The 22,882-nt window shown below is 34.0% G+C and overlaps 1 protein-coding gene across 10 annotated transcripts in view; it reads right to left on the bottom strand.

Annotated features, from left to right (window-relative positions):
• The window catches only part of HFM1 (helicase for meiosis 1), a 117,149-nt gene that overhangs the window by 55,976 nt on the left and 38,291 nt on the right, over positions 1–22,882 (bottom strand). For all 10 annotated transcript variants that reach the window (XR_007126832.1, XM_047727317.1, XM_047727319.1 and 7 more), the window contains 12 exons: positions 22,129–22,329; positions 21,957–22,045; positions 18,363–18,406; positions 18,164–18,265; positions 17,411–17,556; positions 16,391–16,485; positions 15,642–15,775; positions 14,756–14,803; positions 10,821–10,901; positions 4,688–4,779; positions 2,730–2,836; positions 2,583–2,630 (listed from right to left, as the gene is read on the bottom strand). Coding sequence is in view for 9 of the 10 variants with exons in the window: in XM_047727317.1 (XP_047583273.1) it covers positions 2,583–2,630; positions 2,730–2,836; positions 4,688–4,779; positions 10,821–10,901; positions 14,756–14,803; positions 15,642–15,775; positions 16,391–16,485; positions 17,411–17,556; positions 18,164–18,265; positions 18,363–18,406; positions 21,957–22,045; positions 22,129–22,329 (1,187 nt within the window). In the remaining variant the exon portion in view is untranslated. The remainder of the gene's footprint in view (positions 1–2,582; positions 2,631–2,729; positions 2,837–4,687; positions 4,780–10,820; positions 10,902–14,755; positions 14,804–15,641; positions 15,776–16,390; positions 16,486–17,410; positions 17,557–18,163; positions 18,266–18,362; positions 18,407–21,956; positions 22,046–22,128; positions 22,330–22,882) is intronic.

Genomic DNA, 22,882 nt, shown 5'->3' with positions numbered 1-22,882 from the left:
GGGAGAAACAGACTACCCACTGAGCAGGGAGCCTGCCGGGGTTCTATCCCAGGACTCTGGGATCATGACCTGAGCCAAAGGCAGTAGCTTAACTGACTGGGTCACCCAGGTGCCCCATATCCAACATATTTGTACACTGTGATGCTTCTTCGCATTTTCATTCTCTTTACTACCCCTGGTTTGTTTTTCCTCCTTGGGCTTAATTACTTGCATTTCAAGTACTCATTACTATAAGAATAAATCCACTTAATGTTTCCTAAATTCCTCAAAAATAAACGTATAAATGTCTGAATATATAGTAGTCTAAGATATCCAACCCCCAAATCAGATATTCATTAGGCTAATTTATGAAAGCACCCTTCAAAATCAAACTCAAATTATATTATACTGAACACTCTATAAAAGAAGATGACTAAAATAAATTAGCTACATTGTTAGTTTTTGATATAGTGTTCAATGATTCATTAGTCGAGTATAACACCCAGTGTTCATCACAACACGTGTCCTCCTTAATACCCATCACCAAGTTACCCCATGCCCTAACCCCCCTCCCTCCCTTCTGTAACCCTCAATTTGTTTTACAGAGTCCAGAGTGTCTCATGGTTTGTCTTCCTCTCTGATTTCTTTCCATTCAGTTTTCCATTCCTTCCCCTCTGGTCCTTGTAGCATCACAAGAACAATAGTTATGATTTTTTTTGTAGTAGACATTACATATGTTTACTAGCACACATATTTGTGCTAAATAAACTGGAAATTGGAAGGATGCACAGCAAACTACTGGTAATAGCTACTTCTGGGGAAGAAATATGGGAGGCCAAAACAGATCTTACTTTTTGATTTATAAATCTTTGACTCTTTAAAAATTAATCCATGCCTTACTTATATAATAACAAGGAACAAATGAAGAAGAGAAATCACTGATTTGAAAATACATCTTACAAGTTCACTGAAAAATACCAGTTAAAACAAACAGAGCTAGTACTGAGTACAAAAGGTCTGGGAATTAAAGTACTGAAAAAAATTTTTTAAAAATCCTTAAATTAAAGGTCAGAAACTTGGAAGGATAAAAGTTTAAAATTAAGAAGATTAACATCTACTTAAAAAAAAAAACAGATCTGAAATTCAACACAGTAACAGGGATATGAGAGACACAGGAAAGTGGTAACTACTAGCCATTATTACCTACCAAAACACCATACATTTTGGATTAAGAAAAGATTCTACATAGTTTTCTCTTCCTGGTCACACTCGAGTAGATGAAAGGTAGGAAATTATAATAGGAAACTAAATTATGGATTTTTAAAAAAATTATAAAATCATCAAATCTAAAATCTGACAGCCCCAATTAAAAGAATGTATGACCCAATTTAAGAGAAGGTAAATGGAAGCATTAAAGCTGCCAATAAAGTGTTCCTAAGAAGATGCTTGTGGAAAATACTCTGATTTAATTTGACCCAATAGTTGATGCAACAGAGTACATTGGGGGAAAAAAATTGACAGAAGAAAGAGACCTGGGTTGTAGCTCTAGCTCAGTCTCTAGTATTGCAATAAAATCTTGGGAAAGTCACAGTTTATCTGGGCATCACTTACTTCATTTATAAAATGAAAGGACTAGACTATCTGGTCTCTAGGGGTATTTGAATTTCTAGAAAAATAAAGCTAAGAAACAGAACATTAACTTTTGCTGTGCAAGCTATAATCTGTCTGTTGAGCTGTATAAAACTGTGAGAAATTTGTTTCTGAGACCTCAAGGCATGTGGGAGATAAAATTCAACGGAATGTAAGCAAGTATCCCAGAGAGAGAGTGACCTCCTCTAGCTAAAGAGGAAAAACAAATTCTTTGAATAACAGGTTTTACTGAAGTACATAAAAAAGTTATTTCACATGAAATCAAAAAGTTTAACAGTAAGAACAAAATACTCCGAAAATCAACCACTAGGCAAGCAGAAAAGAATGTCTTTGTATTTGTGATTGTGATTGCAAACAATTTACAATGTAGTCTTAGTTTACTCTTCTAATTACTATTCCTCTATACAAACTTTCCATTCTCAGTAGAATAGACATTCCACTGTCATATATGCATTCACTCACTCATGTTTTTACTTTTACTTTTACTTTTAGTTTTTACTTTTACTATTTACTAAAACTCATGTTTTACTTTTTACTATTTACTTTCTCTCCCAGAATGCCACTATCATTCAATATACATTTATTATATGTGTTTCCATACTGTCCATTATCTTCATACACACAGTTCTCATTGTTCTCATTCAAGCTAACTTGAAAGCTCCTGATGATGACAAACTTAACCTTCTTTTCTATCATTACCTTGCTTCGGCAGAACACACTTTCAAAAAATGTTTGTAGATTTAAAAAAATTCACAAATCATCTATTTTAATTGAAGTGTGAGAGTTTTGGGACATTAATTTCACATCTATATTCTGATACCTTACTTTTATGTAAATGTGTCCTTTCTGGTATTAAGGAAAACAAATTATAGTAACTTTTAAAACTAAAAAAAATTTTCAGAAATTTGAATCGCAAATGGTAGTATTTTAAGACATTTAATAATCATCTTTACCAATTTACTTTCATTTCTCTTGTTTTAATTCTTCCTTCCATTGGAAATCTATAAATAAAAACACAGGGCAAAACTTTTATTATTATTACTTATTTTAACTAAATAGAACCTTTAAAAAATTATTTAAAACATATTTAATTTCCATACCTGATTGTTACCCGATTTGGATCTTTGTTCAAAGTATTCAGTGTTTTCTTTTCATTTATCCTTAACTGCACATCTACAAATTCCTTGCAGCTGGCTATCATTGTGACCTATAAAATTTCATCATTTGCCCATTTACTTATATCCCTTCTTTACTTCTTTCCTTCCATCTTCTTTCTCTATATTTACTTATTTTCCATGCTGCCTTTTAAAGCATGCCTATCACAGCTTTATCATTTAAAATGTGTAACAGAATTAAAAATTCACTTTATACATTTTGCTTCTTTAAGGATTCATTCATTCACTAATAAGTGTTTACAAACACTTGATATATGCTAGACATTATGCTAGACACTGGGACTACACCAATAAGATCATAAAGATTAACAAAATAAAATTTAAAATATTCAGTCCTGTGCCTACCACTTAGTAAGCACTCAATAAATGTAGCAGTCATTTCTACTACTATTATAATATTATTTATCCTTCTGTAGTTTGCAAATCATTATCCTGATTGAGATTAATTTTGTAATGGAAAGAATGCTTTAGACATTAAGAAATTTGTATTACAGAGCCTATTCTGCCAGATGACTTTGAGCAAAGCATTTTTGTGCTTTGGTTTCTCACATCTGTAACATGAAACTAACATCTGTTCTAATCCTCTTACATACTTGCTGAACTCAAAATAAGATTAGTTAATGTTAAATTAGGGGTTTTTTACTCTTGATTACCCTTAGTTAAGAATAATATTTATATAGGGGCGCCTGGGTGGCTCAGTGGGTTAAGCCGCTGCCTTCGGCTCAGGTCATGATCTCAGGGTCCTGGGATCGAGCCCCGCATCGGGCTCTCTGCTCGGCGGGGAGTCTGCTTCCCTCTCTCTCTCTGCCTGCCTCTCTGCCTACTTGTGATCTCTCTCTGTCAAATAAATAAATAATAAATAAATCTTAAAAAAAAAAAAAAGAATAATATTTATATAAAAATAGAAGCATTCTAGTTTTCATCAGTTTTTGTGTAATTTTTGTTTTATAATCTCATTACAAAAATCAACCTAGATATCTTAAATAAAAATTAATAGTTAAATTTGAGAATAAGAATAAATATCTTGTTGCATATTTATGACCCCTGTATAGGGAGAAAGGACCAATACGGTTCTCAAGTATCATCAACAGGACTATGGTTCTACTTACTGCTATAACTGTAAAGTTGCCCTCACAGTTGATATCTTAGTATAATCTTGTTTTCACTCCACTTCTCTGCAATCACTGCTTTTTTCTAGTCTATCATGAATCCTATCCTATTTCTACTATTTTTCTGATGCAAAAAGTTTAGAGAAGGATTGCAAGTACATGGCACACATGTCCAACATTGTCCATCACTCACAGCAGACTTGCCTAATATATCATGACACATTATCCTGGTCTTTCTCAAAAAAGTACACTTGGTAGCCACTACCAAGGTAAATAGCATTATCATTTAAATTGAAAGAGAGTTGCCATCCCTATTTTGGGTATGTATATAAATTTTCTTAGCCTTGATACAGAAATACAATTGAAAATTTATTGTAAAGAATAATATTCCATATCTCATGATCAAAGGTATGTAAGATGGAGAGACATAAGCACTACTAGAAATGCTTTCTTGTCTGCTCACTCATTCTTAAATTGCATGATATGCAAATTAGTTGTTTCCCCAATATTATTTTATATTTTTTTTTTAAAGATTTTTATTTATTTATTTGACAGAGAGAGATCACAAGTAGATGGAGAGGCAGGCAGAGAGAGAGAGGGAAGCAGGCTTCTTGCTGAGCAGAGAGCCCGATGTGGGACTCGATCCCAGGACCCTGAGATCATGACCTGAGCCGAAGGCAGCGGCTTAACCCACTGAGCCACCCAGGCGCCCCTCCCCAATATTATTTTATACTATATCATTACATATTTATTTTCTAGTGACAACTAATTTACCAGATCTAATAAAGTCTCCTTTCCACTGATAGTACAAAATTTCTTCACTGTCTCAAATGTAATGTAATACCAAGCCATCAATCTTCCTGCCTCTGTGAAAAAAGATGAAAAAAGAAACATTCACTCCATCAGTTGAAACAACGCGCTTTTTCATCAGTTTAACAAACATTCCTTAATTTCTATTCTGTGCCTGTAACAGCATCAGGTACAAAGACACATCAGAAAATTGAGAAGACACAGTTTCTAGAATTTATAGGTTGGCTAGGGAGATAACTATATACAAAATAGCCAAACTAGAGGACAAAATCCAATTAATGATAATATTTACATATACAAGGGGCACCTGGGTGATTCAGCTGGCATCTGACTCTTGATTTTGACTCAGGTCATGATCTCAGGGTCATGAGATGGAGCCTAGCATTGGGCTCTACGCTCAACCTGAGTCTACTTGCGATTCTCTTTCCATCTATCCTCTGCCCCTCCCTACTCTCTGCACACACTCTTTCTTTCTAAAAATAAATAAATAAATCTCTAAAAATATATTTACATATACAAGCTTAAGTACAGAGGATATTAAACCTAAGAGAATGGTCAGTGTGGGATGCCTTAGTAGGAAAATGGGGCTTGAACAGGATTTAAAAATGAATAATATGCCTTGGCAGAAAAGAAAAGCTGTCATGACCTCAGTGAAAAAAAATCAAGACTTATTTATCAAAACTGTAAAGTTAAAGGTTATCTTTAGGGCCTCCTGGGTGGTTCAGTCAGTTTAGCATCCAACTCTTGATTTCGGCTCAGGTCATGAGACTGAGCCCCACAGTCAGCTAGTGCTGGGCATGGAGCCTGCTTAAGATTCTCTCTCTCCCTCAACTGCCACGTTCTAAAAAATTAAAAAAAAAAAAAAAAGACTATTTTTATAATACTTTAATGAGAGATATGGCTTGATAGTAACTATGAGTTCAGGCCAAACTGACCTTCTTCAAGTCACTGCTCCATCACTTAGTAGGTAGGTAATCATATGCAGGTTATTTTACCAATATCTTAATGTAACTTGGGGATAATAGAAGTATATATCATATATTTGTTGTGAAGAGTAAATGCAGTATTACATGTATGGTACATAGCACAGTGCCTAACATTAAATAAATGTTGCCTACTTTTCTTACCAAAACATGATGAATAGTAGACTATGAGGGCCTGAAAGAGCCTTGAAATGCTAACAAAGGAGTTTAGATTTTGAATTTGATTTGTAAAATAACAGAGGACCACTTAAAATTCTTGAGCAATGTTTGATTAAACTGAAGTGTGAAAGTAAATTGTTTTGGAAATAGAACATTGAGTTGGCTGGAAGTAGCAGTATGGGTAGAGCAGGGGTAAGTAAATGATTAAATGAAATTCATTTGAAAAGTTACTGGTTTTAATTATAAGTTGTCAAAAACATTATAAAGAATGTTAAGCCTTGTGAGCACACACAGGAAACAGCTGGGAAGAAAAAATTGCATACTGCTTCTCAAGCAAAGGGCTAACATTTATGTATGTGCTACAGGTTTGCTGAAGAAAGGAAGAATTAGACATTCCATCAGACATACAGGCATCAAGGCCATGGTAGGGTAGACAGAACTAAGAATCAGGAAGAGAAGTAGCCAGGGAAGCTTAAAAGCCACTTTATCAATTAAGATCCTGGTGGATATGTTCAACCGAAATGCAGGAGTTGCCGTGGTTCATAAAAAGGAGCTTCTGAGAGCAGTGTGTGAGATACAGAGAATATGGTTACCATGGGAACTAGTATGTTAATCTTTAGGATATATTTAAAGATATTCCTCTTATCCTAGATGTTTATAAATTAATATAAGGTTTCTCCCTGCTAGAGAAAATGAAAGGTTTGAGAAAAGACTTGATACTCTCTGGCTTATTAGAAAGGATGAAAGATTCCTAGGCAAGGTATAAAAATAATTTAGAAAGGAAGGCATGAAGAAATTGAGTCAAAGTAGAAGGGAAAAAATTTTAAAAGATTTGCAAGTGAAGGTGGAAATAAAGATGCATCTTTCAATCAATATGGTGTTGAATGATAAATATTCTTAAAATACCAAATTCAGGAAATCTTCAAAGTAAAGGCCATAGGATCACAGGGTGGGGTAGAAAGCAGAGGCCATGAGAATACACCTCCCATATCTCTTCCTACCAGAAGTGACTGACTAATGGCTCAAGCTAATATGTTCTGAACTTATCACTATGTTTACACCAAGATCATACTCCTCATGAGATACTCCAAACCAATGACTACACATGGCAGAAATATTAAGATAGGCCTATAAAATAGGAACTCCTTGGATAGGGAACTTTGAACTTAAAGATTCTTCGTCAGCTTTGCTGAATGGCCTTAGGACTGCATTTTAGGTTAAAATTCTCTTTCCTTCTTTGAAGCCAACAACTGAACAATTCATGCAACCTCTTAACAAGAATACTAACCTCAATAATTATCCTAATAAAAATATTAGCACAGTTTAAAAGACATGTTACATTCCTCATAAAATTATATATACATACATAGACACATGCATGCATATATACATAAATGCTTTGTGGGTTTTTTTTTTAATAGCTTAATGGTATCAGGTGCAACAAGAGTTGAGGCTACTGAGTTATAAACACAAAGGGCAATATGTTCAGAGACTGGACATTCAGTACTATGTATTTTCAATGCAGAGTACATGGCCAATCTGGGCCCAGAGGAAAACCAGGTAAAAGGGCATTATGTGCAGTGCTGTATTATTCTGAATTCAACTACTTTCCACTAGATTTGTGTAGTTTATGTTAAGCTGCTCTGATGGTTAACGTAACTATCAACTAGCTATAGAATATCCCTATACCGGGTATTTGACCCTTTACTGGGTCAAATATTATTCTGGATGTGTCTGTGGGGATATTTTTGGATGAGATTAACATTTGAATTGGTAGCTGATGAGTAAAGCAGATTGCTTTTTTTTTTAAGGTTTATTTTTAAGTAATCTCTATATCCAATGTGGGGATGAGCCTACAACCCCAAGATCAAGAGTCACAAGCTCCAACTGAGCTAGCTAGGTGCCCTGTGTATTGCCTTTCCTAATGTGGGTGAACTTCATCCAATCAGTTGAAGGCTTAAATAGAACAAAAAGACTGACCCCTCTGATATAAGAAGGAATTTCTCTGGTGACTGCTTTGAGCTGGGAAATGGGTCTTTTCTTGACATTGGACTGGAACTGAAACATTAGCTCTCCTTGGGTCTCAAGACTGCCAGCATTACACTGGAATTTATTCCATCAGTTCTTCTGGTTCTCAGGCCTTCACACTCAGACCAGAACTATATCATTGGCTGCCTAGATTTCTATCTTACTGACTACAGATCTTGGGACTTCTAAGCCTCCATACTCATGTGATACTTACAGTAAATTTTATCTATCTATCTATCTATCTACCTATCATCTATCGACTTTCTGTGCGTGTGTGTGTGTGTTTACATATATATATATGTATAGCCTGGACATGGAATGGCACAGGAATTAAAGAGAAACCAAAGATATCAAATATTTCATAATTTTAAGCTTGACAAAATGGTTATGCTACTGAGAATGACAGGCAAATATATAGACAGAGATATATTTTTCTAACCTTGGACAAAAGAGAAGAACAACTCATATTTATAGTAAAAACTTTTACATTGATTATTCCATTTGATCATAACAACCCAATATGTAAGTAGGACATATAATATATTCCTGTTTTGTAGATGAATAAACTAAGTTTTAGTGAGCATAAGGTCACAGTTAGCAAGTGGTAGAACTGGGAGTGAAATTCAGGTTTTGGAACTCAAATTTTATGTTCATTCTATTTCACAGTATTCCACGTCATATTAACTGTTACATGCTTCTAGATGTCAAGTTTCGTGTTATTTACCTAAATAAAGACTTTCAACAGAAAATTGAGCAGTGGGCATCTTAAAAAAAAAAAAAAAAGAAAGAAAGAAAGAAAAGAAAAGAAGAGAAAAGAAAGTTGAGCACCAGATTTTGTAAAGAAGGTGAGAGACTAGAATTTTGATTTAGAGTTTTGAATTCATTTATGGAATGACTACAGCTAAAGCTTGAAGGTAGATCATGTTTTTAAGAAAATAATCAGAAACTGGGAATGAAAGTCCAAGGTCTACAACTTCAAGAAACCCACAGTAAAGCAAAATGGTCAGCAAAGAGAAATTGATTAAAGCAGAGGAAAACTAAAAGGTTACCAAGAATAGGAAAATTAGTCAGGTAGTATTCACTGATGATGGAGAAGGATCACTATAGATCATTTACTTGGTATATTCAAGAGTAGAAGGAATGGTATCTGTGTATTCAAGAAGTTCCACAGGAAAGGAATGATAGTGGGAATTAGATCCTTGAGAGAGAAAGTACCTAAAGAATAGATGAAGTTACATTAATGATTCTCATGCCCCCTCTAATGAGACACCCTAAAATACATAAAAGATAAATGATAAACAAAATTATGTTTATTAAAAAGACCACAGGAGAAGGAAAAAACAGTTATAAATCTAGGGCTAACAGTAAGGGCAATAAATTGCTTTAAAAACTTAATCTTATATAAATAGATGAAAAGAGCCAATCAGAGATCAAGAGCACAATAAATGAAATTAAGAACATACTTGATGGAAAAAATAGGCTAGATGAAGCAGATGAATGAATTAACAACCTGGAAGACAGTAATAAAAAGTAACCAAGCCGAGCAAAGGAGAGGAAAGAAAATTATGCAAACTGAGAATAGTCTTAAGGAACTCAGTAGACTCCATTCAACACTTAGCAAAAGTGTAATAACATTTGCATTATAGGCATCTGAGAAGAAAAGGGAGAAAAGGCGGCAGCAATTTATTTGAAGAAATATAGCTGAAAACTTCCCTAATCTGGAGAAGGAAACAGACATCTGGATCCAAGAGGCACAGAGATCCTCCCAAAAATTCAACCTGAAGAGGTCCACACCAAGACACACTGTAATTAAAATGACCAAAAAATAGAGATAAAGAAAAAATGTAAAACCTTACATTAAATACAAGTAAAAACATGATACAAAATTATACATTTCTAAACTATGGTTGCAAATGTATAAAAAATGCATTAAAAATGGAAGGATACTTGTCAAATGCTAACAATAGGATCCTGATTTTTAAAAAACTTTTCAATACCTCCCACCTTCTATTAAGGATTAATTTGAAATAATGAAGTCAGTATTTCCCCTAAGAAACTTCTAATCATGAGTCCTAAAAACTACAAACCATTCTTTGTCTCTTGTATTATACTCTAAATAGAATGAAAAAGAGAAAGAGAGAGAGAAAAGGAGGCAAAGTAACCATCTGGATAACAAGTTTTTGAATAATTAATAACTAGCAAAAGGGTACCTACAAGAATTCTAAGAGGTTTAAAGTGACCCAAAGATTTCAATATTTCAATTCTCAGCCCAAAGTCACCAGAATCAGTGAAGACAAAGTACCTGTCAAAAACAAGCTCTATAGGGGCACCTAGGTGCCTTAGTCATTAAGCATCTGCCTTGAGCTCAGGTCATGATCCCAGGATTCTGGGATTGAGCCCCGCCTGGGGATCCCAGTTCAGCAGGAGGCCTGCTTCTTCTTCTCCCAATCCCCTGCTTGTGTTGCCTCTCTAGCTTTCTCTGTCAATTAAATAAATGAAAAAAAATCTTTAAAAAAAGTTCTATAATTTTATAAATAGGACTCTTACATAAATATAGCATGCTAATAATGATGATACCCTGTTGAGACAACTGAGATTATAATTTAATTTTAGTATCATCTAAATTTTCGTAGAATATATTTTAAAGATTTTATTTATTTATTTATTTATTTATTTATTTAATTTGACAGACAGAGATCACAAATAGGCAGAGAGGCAAGCAGAGAGAGAAAGAGAGGAGGAAGCAGGCTCCCTGCTGAGCAGAAAGCCCGATGTGGGGCTCGATCCCAGGACGCTGGGATCATGACCTGAGCCGAAGGCAGAGGCTATAACCGGCTGAGCCACCCAGGCGCCCCCATAGAACATATTTTAAAATTTAATCTTAGCCTTAAGCATTTGTTAAATTTACTAACTAATGGGAAAATTACCAGTTGGTTTGAAATTAACATCTTCATCCATCCTTATCAAGTCCAGAGATGATAAATCATTCAGATTCTTCAAACATAATTCTGTCCAATAATAAGAAAGATATTTTTATTTTAGTAAGATAAAGGAACAGCACAAAATAGAATTTATAATCAAACATGCTAAAGGTCTGTTTCTCTATATTTGCTATGAGAAAACTGTAGTCCCTACTTAAGTGGTAAGGAAAAACTCATTAAGTAAAAGAGCCAGTGAAGAGGCTAAAAAGATTAGTAATAGTAATAGTAACAATAGTACAATAATAGTACTATTGTACTATCTAATAGTAACAATAATACAAATTACCAAATAAGTGATGAAATAACATTTACGACTTGGAACTTTTAATTTTAAATGAGAAAATTTGGGGCACCTGGGTGGCTCAGTGGGTTGGGCCACTGCCTTCGGCTCAGGTCGTGATCTCAGGGTCCTAGGATCGAGCCCCGCATCGGGCTCTCTACTCAGCAGGGAGCCTGCTTCCCCCCTCTCTCTCTGCCTGCCTCTCTGCCTACTTGTGATCTCTCTCTCTCTCTCTCTCAAATAAATAAATAAAATTCTTTAAAAAAAAAAGAAAATTTGCATTACCTCATTTAATTTAATTTTCATAATAACATAACAAGGTACGTACTAATATTATTTCATATACAAGTTAGGAAATAAAGAAATAGGAAGCTAGGTTACTTGCTCCAGTTGTATGTAACCACCCTGCTATTTGACTTCCAGTGTGGGGTGATTTGCTTTTTCTTTTTCTTTTTTTAACTTTTATCAAAGATACATACATACAAAATATAAAGAGTCAAATAGATCTACAAAGATTGTCCAAAAAAACACCAATCTTTTTCCTCCTCTGAGTTTGCCACACTCTCGAGGCAACCACTTGTGACTATTTCAGCTGATGCTTTTAGTACTTACTTCAGCGTAATTAACATGTTACTATTGCTACCTGGAAGGAACCTCTGAACAGGAAGTAACACAAGTTCACCTCTCACTGACTGCTGAAGATCAGAGCAATTATAGTAGCCTGCTGCCCACTGGACTCCCATTGTTCCATGCTATAAAGCCCAGAAGACTGTAGGTAATTCAGATCACGGAGTGGGAATGCCACAACATGTTCAATCTTTTTTTTTTTTTAATATTTTATTTATTTATTTGACAGAGAGAGAGAGAGAGAGAGAGAGATCACAAGTAGGCAGAGAGGCAGGCAGAGAGAGAAGGGGAAGCCGGCTCCCTGCTGAGCAGAGCCCGATCCGGGGCTCGATCCCAGGACCCTGAGATCATGACCTGAACTGAAGGCAGAGGCCTAACCCACTGAACCACCCAGGCACCCCCAACCTGTTCAATCTTAAATAGAGTAGCCGCTCACAAAAACATAACCCTTAACAGTCAAAATTCTTGGAGAAATACTTCAGTTTAAGCAACATTGCTTAGGCAGCTTGATAAACTTTTAAGTATTTGGTTAATAAGTAAGGCTTTTGAAGTCTTTGCTAATTTTCTTAATTACCCATGATTAACATGCGAGAAGTTAAACAGTCAAAGAAGAATACTTACTATATTACATTACTGAGCACTATTCTAAGCTTTGGGTTTACAGCAGTAAGCAAGACATGGCTCCTTCTCTATAGAACTTATATTTTATGGAAGAAAAGAATCAGTACAGAATTTAATAATAAAGTTTCAGGCATTGAAATGTACTATGAAAGAAAATAAAGTTTAGAGAAAGGACCTAGAAAATAAGAATTTTTTTTTAAAGATTTTATTTATTTATTTGACAGACAGAGATCACAAGTAGGCAGAGAGGCAGGCAGAGAGAGAGGAGGAAGCAGGCTCCCCGCTGAGCAGAGAGCCCGATGTGGGGCTCGATCCCAGGACCCTGGGATCATGACCTGAGCCGAAGGCAGAGGCTTTAACCCACTGAGCCACCCAGGTGCCCCGAAAATAAGAATTTTTAAAGATTTTAACTTTTCATGTATTTTTTATATAAAGCTATGTAATATCTGATTTAGTAAGGATATGTTCATCCTTATTTTCAACATAAGCATATCACCTTTCCAACAAAAGGAAAATAGCAACAATATCGTGGAAATTGTTTTACCATCCTCTCTGAAGAGGTAGATTTAATTAAGGTAGTCCAGAAAGGCCTCTCTGAGGAGCTGATATTTGATCAAAGATCTGAGTGAAATGAAGGCGGAGACCACAAGTAAAAAATATGAGAAGTGAGGGGCGCCTGGGTGACTCAGTGGGTTAAGCCGCTGCCTTCAGCTCAGGTCATGATCTCAGAGTCCTGGGATCGAGCCCTGCATAGGGCTCTCTGCTCAGCAGGGAGCCTGCTTCCTCCTCTCTCTCTGCCTGCCTCTCTGCCTGCTTGTGATCTCTCTGTCAAATAAATAAATAAAATCTTTAAAAAAAAAAATATGAGAAGTGTTCCAGGAATAAGGAACAGAGTGGAAGGACCGGATGTGGAAACAAGCTTGGTGTATTTAAGGAACAGCAAGAGATCCAATTTATAAACAGCTGAGTGAAAGAGGGAGAAAGTAACAAGAAATGAAGCCAAGGCAGGATGATACTAAAGAGGATTTGTGGGCTCTGGTGAAAGTTTGCATTTTATTCTAAGAGTGAGGAGGGAACTACTGGAGGATTACAAGCAAGAAAGTATAACCAAATTTAGGAATGCTAAGGATCCTTCCTAAGAGATTTAAGGCAGACCTCCAGAGATACCAAAATATTAAATTCAGTTATATAATAAACTTGGCTATTCTTTATAGGCAAAATCTAGTTATCCCATAATGACTAAAGATAAGGCAAATATGAACTATGGTTCTGCTAATTTAACAAAAGTTAAATCATTCCAATTATCAGAATGTAGCAAGACTATATTGGACTATCTTGGACTATCTGATTTCTTGTGTGTATTTGATTATTATGATCAAAATATATGTTTTAAAAACTCCATTACAAAATTGGTCAGTAAATAAAGAATAATACAACTATTTTATATATCTGTTTCTCAATAGCAGCATTATGAACATATGCTATTGCTTATCACCTTGTTTCAACAATATATTTGTTCTTTAGTCAAGATAATTTTACTGCTTCATCCTTAACTCTACATCTTAATATGCCATATGTGTATATCCAAGTAGAGAATAAATTAAAATTGGCTAAATATTTTCAGGTCTACAGTTTACACTACGAGTGCTCCTCCGTATATGCATGTCTACTCCTTTATCTTTTTTTTCCCCTTCAAGTTATCTTTGTACCACCCAGGGTGAGGCTCTGGGGCTCAAACTCACAGCCCCAAGATCAAGAGTTGCATTCTCTACCAATTGAGACAGTGAGGTATCCCAAAATTGGCTAAATATTTTTGGTGGATCTAAATTTTTTCTTTCACTGAAAGAGAATCTCAATACAAAGAAGAGCTAATACTTTCTAACCCTAATAAACGCTCAACAATTTTTTGATATTTGAAATGGCAGGTAATGAACTATTAATTAACTGAAAAATTAAGCTTGTATTTGATGGGAATACATCATTAGCGCAGGTAAGGATAAGAAGCCCATAATCAAGGTAGGCTTATATATTCAATTAAAATTAAACTAGAAAATGAAGAGTGTATATCCATTGGCAATATTTTCAAAGATGAGGGTTATTTTTAAATAAAAACAAAGTTAACATTATATAAAGGAAGATATTCTGATAGAATCAATAAATTCATTAATTCAGAAAAAAAGTACCTGTGCTAAACTTTATTTGCATGTGAAAAAGAAATCATATATTTTTTTCTGGAAACAAGTTTACTTTTTTAAAAAAATAATTTACTAAAGAGTATTCTTACTTTCACACTAACTGATTTTTTTCATTAAAATTTATAAAATATTATTTTTTATAAGGAAATGCATCCAACCTTGTAATTTTGCTTCAATTCCATCTTTGTTCAATCCAGATGCAAAACCTATAAATGTTATGAAAATTCACAAAAAGTTAAAATAGAAAAGACTTAACTCATATTTATAGGCCCAGTTTATACCCAACTTAATTAGAAAAGAGTAGTCTAACTTAATCTTAAATAGGGGGAAAAATAGCTTAATGAGTTAAAACAAGGCTTACCTATCTATAGAAAATAACCACTGTTGTAAACAATTGGTTATCTCTTGCTTTTTTATTGTGTAACTATGACCATGCATACTGTATTTTTTTCCCTTGGAGAGCTTAAAGTTTTGAACCTGTGTGCATTCGAATAATACTGCAATAAATCAGGTTTTAATTTGATATTCAGCAATTCCAAGTATTTTTACTTTATAACATGTACCATATGAAAGAACCTTCTAGAAGCAATATAACCAGATGTGTGTTAGCTTTAGAAGCAGGATGCACATTCCAGCAGCAACAGCAGTACTATATACTGCTATATATACTATATAGTATAGTACATATATATACTATATAGCAGTACTATATAATATATATTTGAACACTAGTTCAGAAAAAATTCAAGAATCTTTTTACTTTAAAAAATAATTTTAGGCATTTTTATTATTTTTATTCGAGTTAATTTTTTTCTAAAAGGTCTATATTTAATGGTGCCAATTTCAAACCTTATTAAAAGACTAGAAGTAAAACCGAGAAAGGTTTCTCACATTTTTCTACTCTTGTTGCTAATATATTTCTGAATGTTATTACTTTTTACTTCTCTTACCTATTGCTGTCTATAATCTATTCTGTGACTTAAAAGTATAAAAATAGACTCAACTGGCTTGAAAAATTTACTTTTTCAAATCAAAGTAACAAACCATAATGAGATGGATTTTTCAAGGCTCTGATATAAAGCAAAGTTGATCGTATCCATTCCAAAGCAATATTCACATCTGTGATGGTATGTAACACTATCTCTGCATTTAAATGTTCAATAAGATGTCTGTGTAAACTAATAGGAAAAAAAAACCTTTGTATTAGTAATATTTATTTTAATGCCATAATCTTACCTTTTAAAACTGCAATAATATTTTGAATAATTCAATAATTAAACATAATTAAAGAATATACTCATTGTTATATTAATAATTCATGAAAAATAACTTAATTTTCAAAAATATAAGAGAAAATAATTTAAAAAAATCAGTTCAACTGTTAAAAAATTATAGACTTTTCTCTATCTCATGGCTCCAGAAGACATTACTTAAAAAGAGTAGAGACTGAATATTCTCTCAGAGTATTATAATCATATACTTTACTAAAGGTTCCAGATTGCTATCTATTATTAAACAAATTTTAAAGATGTAAAAAGATGTTTTAGTCTTATTACTAATTTGGCCTTTTATAACAAGGATACATACTACCACATGCTAGGAAACTAGTGAATAAAAATATTACGCTGTCCTTTTTAACTCTTAGCTTCTTAAAAGGACACAAACTTTCTGTTTAGATTATTAAAAAGTTATAAGACAATGGTCTTAGACAATCTAATCAAATTTGCTTTTAATATGTGAATAGGAAAAATGTTAGCAGTGTTAACAACATTTTAGAATATTTTTTGTATTACCTGCTTTCTATAGTGTCACTACAAGCTAACATCTGAATATATTTCTCTTTTGTACTTAACCGAGTCATAATAACTGCAGTAGCTGTAGTGTCAAACTGGAAAAAAAAAATAAATAAATAAACACACACACATACAGAGAAATGTAGTAAAAAAGAGTACATGTTGATACCAGTCCTCTTTAAGAATTCATAAATTTCATTTTATATTAAGCAGTGCCTGTCTTAAACAACAGGTCAAAAACGCCTTAAAAATGTTTCTGAATTTGAATGTTCACTGAAAATTTAATTTAAAACCTTCCAAGAGTATAGATGTAAAAATATTACTTTAGTTTCAATGTAACATAATTTTGGTAACAGTAAAATCAAAACAAACTTAGGCAACTGGATAAAAGTTCTAAGATTTGGTGTAGTTTACATATAATCTAATTGATCTTATAAAAACTATGATTTATATAATATTTTGACATTCTTTGAAAAGATAATCTTCCTAAATATTCCCCTAGTAACTATAAGAATGACTTCTTTATTTAAATATTTGCTAGAGTAGGACATGTTTCTTAAAGTATATAGGCTAGTTTTTAATTGTCACAATACCTGGGGACCGCTATTGGCATTTTGCCTTAAGACCTGGGGATGCTACACATTCTGCAATGTATGACAGTCCTAAACAATGAAAAACTGTCCCATCTAAAATGTGAATAGCATCCTCATTCAGAACAAAAAACAAAAACCAAAAAAACCTCAAAACAAAACAAAACAAAACAAAACCAAAAAACCCACCTTTGATGGTATATACACATTCATCAACCCAACCAATAGCCTAGGGAAACTCAGAGGGCACAGAGGCAGCATCTCTCCTTCATTTCTATGTCTCCATTAAAGCAGATTTTCTATTGCACTTAATTTTAAACCTAATCTGAATGTGAAATGCTGATCTGTTTAACAAAAAGTACACAAAAAACAGTTTTTGCTTTTTACCTTATTTTAAAACAAGTTACAAAAATAAAATATTGTCACTTACTTGAGGTCGACCAGCTCTACCAATCATCTGCAGAATATCTGTTTCACTGTACTCTTCAAACATTCCTCCAGCATAATGCATCGTAGATTTTATAACTACCAGGTGAGCAGGCAAATTTACTCCCATAGCTAAAGTACTGGTAGTAACTGTATCAGATTAAGAAATAACAGTTTCAAGCCATGTAACTCTATTGCTTCATTAGAGATCTTCTTATAAAATATATATTCTTATAAATATAATAAAAACTCTCATATAGGGAATTTAGGAAAAACAAAGAGGAACATCACTATGTAAAATAATAACATATCTTAAAATCAAAAAATTATTGGGGTGCCTGGGTGGCACAGTGGGGTAAGCCTCTGCCTTCGGCTCAGGTCATAGTCTCAGGGTCCTGGGATTGAGCCCCGCATCAGGCTCTCTGCTCAGCAGGGAGCCTGCTTCCCCCTCTTTCTTTGCCTGCCTCTCTGCCTACTTGTGATCCTTCTCTGTCAAATAAATAAATAAACAATCTTTAAAAAACAAAAACAGAAACAAAAAACTATTAAATTCTTACTCTTCAGGTAGCACTATTCAGTAGCATGATAACCAAAACTGCCAGAGTTTACTGCAACATGTGTAAGTATGGGTAATTACATAATTTTAGATTCGTAGAAGAAAAGCAGAAATGAGTCTGAATACTCGAGCTTTTTTTTTCTCTTAACAAACAGTTTTCCAAAATATCTTAAAATAGGCACAAGAATATGTTTTACTTACAAAGAACTGGTAGATCTCCAATAGTGAAAGCTCCTTCAACTACTTTTCTATCTGACAGCTCCATACCAGCATGATGATAAGCAACACCATGTATTAAGATATCTGTAATAGAAATGTATCATCTGTTAACATTTCATACATAATTGACTCCTTTTATGTATGGCTGAAAATCCTATTCAGAAATAATCTCTAAACTTACCTCTCAGTTTCAAATCTCTTATGGAATATGCACACTTCTGTAACCTATTTTAAAAATACCATAAATTATTAACATAAAAACATAGTTTATTAATCATTTTAACATAAAAACGTAGTTTATTAATCATTTTGAAGCTACAGATATTAGAATATTTTCACAATACCGTTGTTCAAAAATCACCTTTAAGAAGTAGAGAATACCTACCTTTCATATTCAGAAGTCCCTAAATTTATAACTCAGCAAAACAAGAAACAAGTTAAAAATGGGCAAATGACCTAAATAAACGTTTTTCCAGTAAATTTGTACAAATGACCAAGAATACATGAAAAGATGCTCCACATCACTAATCATCAGGGATAAATGAAGTCAAAATTATCTCACAGCTGTTAGAATGGCTAGTATGAAAATGACAGGAAATAACAAATGCTGGTGAGGATGTAGAGAAAAGAGAGCCCTTGTGCACTGTTGGTGGGAATAGTAAACTAATATGGACCACTATGGAAAACAATATGAAGATTCCTCAAAAAAATTAAAAGCAGAACTATCACATTATCCAGCAATTCCACTTCTGGGTTATATCCAAAGGAAACAAAATCAGTATCTCAAAGAGATACCTGTACTCCTAGGTGAGTTGCAAAATTATTCAGAATAGCCAACATATATAAACATATATGTTTATATATAAACAGAGACAGATGAATAGATAAAGAACATCTGATACACACCTTCACACACAGACACACACAAACACACACAATGGAATATTATTCAGTCTTTAAAAAAAAGGAAATTCTGCCTTTTTCAACATGGATGAAGTTAGCAGCCATGTTGCTAAGTGAAATTAGCCAAAATGGTAATAATATGGTAATATGATAGTCAATTCTCATGTTATCCCACCCTTGATTAAGAAACTGAAACTGAAAAAAGTAATGTGCCCAATGGTACACGGCTAATAAAGTGGAAGCAGTGAAATCCAAATCATGGTCCCTAACTTCACACTGTTTCTGTCCTTTTTCTTTTTTAAGACTGATTTCTTTATTTGAGAGAGAGAACAGTGGGGAATGGGCAGGAGAGAGGGAGAATCCTAAATCCTAAGACTCAGAGCCTGACGGGGGGCTCCATCCCACGACCCTGAGATCATGACCTGAGCCAAAACCAAGAGTCAGTTGCTCAACAGCCTGCACCACCCAGCGTGTTACTAACACCAACATTTGTTTCTAATACCAACATTTCATTCCTGGAAAATCAGGAATAAAAAAGGGGGGTGGAAGCGGGAAGGGAGAGACAAGAGTGAAGAATGAAATGAAAGATGAGAAATTTTCCTTGAGTAACTAGGTAAAGAGTGGGAAGTAAGAAAAGGAGAAATATGATATATGCTTCTGTATAAGAAAATGATTATCTAAAACAAAATTAGCTAAGTTGGGTGCAGCAGACAACAGGGGAAAAGGGAGAGGATGGAATGGAAATTAGTTTCAAGGTTGCATTCAGGTTACCTATTTCAGTTTCTTACTCTTATAGATAGGTTCAGGTTCAAAATGCTAATTATTAAGTATTCATCTTAGGAAGTTGTATAATCAGTTCTATATGAATGATGCTACTATTACACAAAGAATTCTATCCTTTTTTTTTTTTTTTTTTTTTTGTCAGAGAGAGAGGGAGAGAGAGCGAGCACAGGCGGACAGAATGGCAGGCAGAGGCAGAGGGAGAAGCAGGCTCCCCGCCAAGCAAGGAGCCTGATGTGGGACTCGATCCCAGGACGCTGGGATCATGACCTGAGCCGAAGGCAGCTGCTTAACCAACTGAGCCACCCAGGCGTCCCTTTTTTTTTTTTTTTTTTTTGAGAATTCTATCCATTTTTATTAAAATTTCCTTCAGAGTTAGTTTTTGAGCAAGAAAATAAGGCTCATTGCTTGACAACCACATCTGCTTCTGACTAAAAGTCACATGGCCCAACATGATCAACTAGCTTATTCACCCAAGTAGAAGGTCCCAAATTACTCATTGCTACTTACTGTCTCCTCACTCCATAACTATACTTTTTTTAAAATTCCAGTTTACGTTTATACTATTACTAGTTTTATAATGACCTGGTCAATTGGTTTGTGAAACCCCATCTTTGCTTAAAAAATTTAGAAAATTAATAATCAAGAATGTTAAAAAACCAAGTCCAGCTGGTATGGAAACTATTAATTGCAATTTAATTATAGAAAAGGATTTTGCCAGCAAAATGATCTAATGGATGCATACATTTTCCCAATATACTTGATCACTGCCTTAAGTAGCCAAGAAGTTTTCTGGATTAAAACCAAAGGCTCAGACCAGGTGATTAAAATAGAAACTTTAAAAAAAGGCTTAGGAAACATTCTCATTACAAGAATACTACCAATTAACTTCCTGAAGTTAACTAAGACATTCCAAAATACAGAAATATTTTGTTATTTGAATGCATTATATAACAGAAGAAGTATTTAATAAAAAGCTAAAGAAACCAGAGTACAAAATAGCTGAACATGTTAGATTTAGAAACCTTAGTAACAGAATCTGGGGGCTTGATGGGCAAAAAGAAGTCTTGTAGGAGTTGCTAGAACATGAGTGGTCAAAGGAGAATTGAGTCTCTTTTCCTGGTCTACACCAACTCAAAATAGCATCCCATTCATTTTCATTCAATATATCCAGAATAGAATCATGGTTCTCTCAAACCAACTCCTCTTCCAGTGTTTCCCCGTCTTAGTTATACAGCACTCCCTGGTTGTTCATGCCATGTTTATCACTGACATCTCCCTTACCTTCCTCCACATAGGAAATCAATTACCAAGTCCTATTTATTTTTACTTCTAATTATATCTCAAATATATCATTTTATCTCCATCAACACTGTCACCTCCTTAGTTCAAATCACTATTAGTTTCTAATAGTTTGAAATGCTCAAACATATGCAATTGGAGATGTCAGTTAGGCACGGACTATAGACTAGAGTTCAGAATGGAGCTATAAATTTAGGAACTGACAGACATATATAAATACGAGCATACATATATTCTTTGAACCCATGTGATAGACACAAATACCCAGGAGTCTGGAATTAGAAAGAATGAACCTTGGATAGAACCTCCAGAATGCCAACCTTTCAGAGCTGCATAGAAGAGGATTGAGAATGAGCAGCCAGCAAAGTAGGAAAAAACTTGGTAGAGGATGATCACGGAAGCACAGAGTCCAGAATTTTGAAGTAAGGTGGGAGGGATCAAATGTATTAGAGGCTCCTGAGAGATCAATAGCAAGAATAGCTTTAGTGAAAGATTACAACAGATACCAAATTCAAAGTGGATTTTAAAAAAAAATGAAGATAGCAATATGAATAATCTTTCAAGAAACTGGCTAAGAAATAAAGAAAATAGGATCAGAGTGTCACTAAGATTCACTCTCTCACTTAATCTTCCAAATTACTCTTATCCTTAATTTATACCTAAGGAAACTGAGGCTTAGAGAGGCTGATTAACTTGAAAAGGTGAAAGAACAAACCCAGTTTTCTCATCTCATCTAGATAATCCCTAAAAGTCTTCCCATCTCTAATAACAAAAAAAGGAGAAAATGTACCTCTGTTTCTGTTCCACAGCCATGATAAATTTAGCATCTTTCACAAGAACAGAAGCAGCCTGTTGTACACCTTTCCTTGTTGCACAAAACTGAAAATAAATGAATAATTCTTGGATTGATCTTATTAAAAACTGAACATTACACTCAAAAATAAGCAACTAACAATCCATACCACAAGTGTGGGTTTCTGATCAGAGTATGTTTGTATAACACTGGCAATTTTGTAGTTGAGGGTTAAATCAAACTTAAATTCAGTTTGGTTACTTCTGCAGGGGAATCCAAGAACCACTTTCCGAAGTTTCACCGGCCTATGTCTCTCATCCATTTTCAGGCATACCGCAGGTCTTTCACCATCTGAAAGCCATTCTGCAATCTTTAAATGACAGAAACATATATTAAAAGTTCTTTCTAGTCAAGTTTTATGGCTAAACAACGCAATAACAGACCACTTTTAAAGACAAGGTATAAAAATAATTAAGCTGTCTTTTTCAGTATTACATATTCCAGTGATACTATTCTATTTATATATTGGTAAATATTATCAGTAACAGTATTTTAAGATTATTCCCACCTTTCAATATGCTAAACTCCCAATTAATTATTATTTTATTTACCTTCCCAAGAGTCCAAAATAAAATTGATTTTGGCAGAGAAACTGAATTTCTCACTATCATTATTAACCATCCTATTTTTCAGAACTATGCCTAGATATATATGACAGCTCTTTTGAGTTGTGCTACATAATAGCCAAGGAGTAGCAAAGTAATGGTTGGCTTAGATTAGCAAGGGCTGACAATTTTTAAACAAAGAGCAAATAAATGTTTAAGAGATAATAGTGCTGAAAGTACATTTCAGACTCAATGCCTGAGTCATTTGTTAATTTCTGAAGCTGTGGTGAGCAATCCTTATCTTCATATAACCTGGTT

The sequence above is a fragment of the Lutra lutra genome, chromosome 4 (genome assembly GCF_902655055.1).
Source record: "Lutra lutra chromosome 4, mLutLut1.2, whole genome shotgun sequence".
NCBI classification, from domain to species: domain Eukaryota; kingdom Metazoa; phylum Chordata; class Mammalia; order Carnivora; family Mustelidae; genus Lutra; species Lutra lutra.
This window is presented reverse-complemented; position numbering and strand designations above follow the sequence as displayed.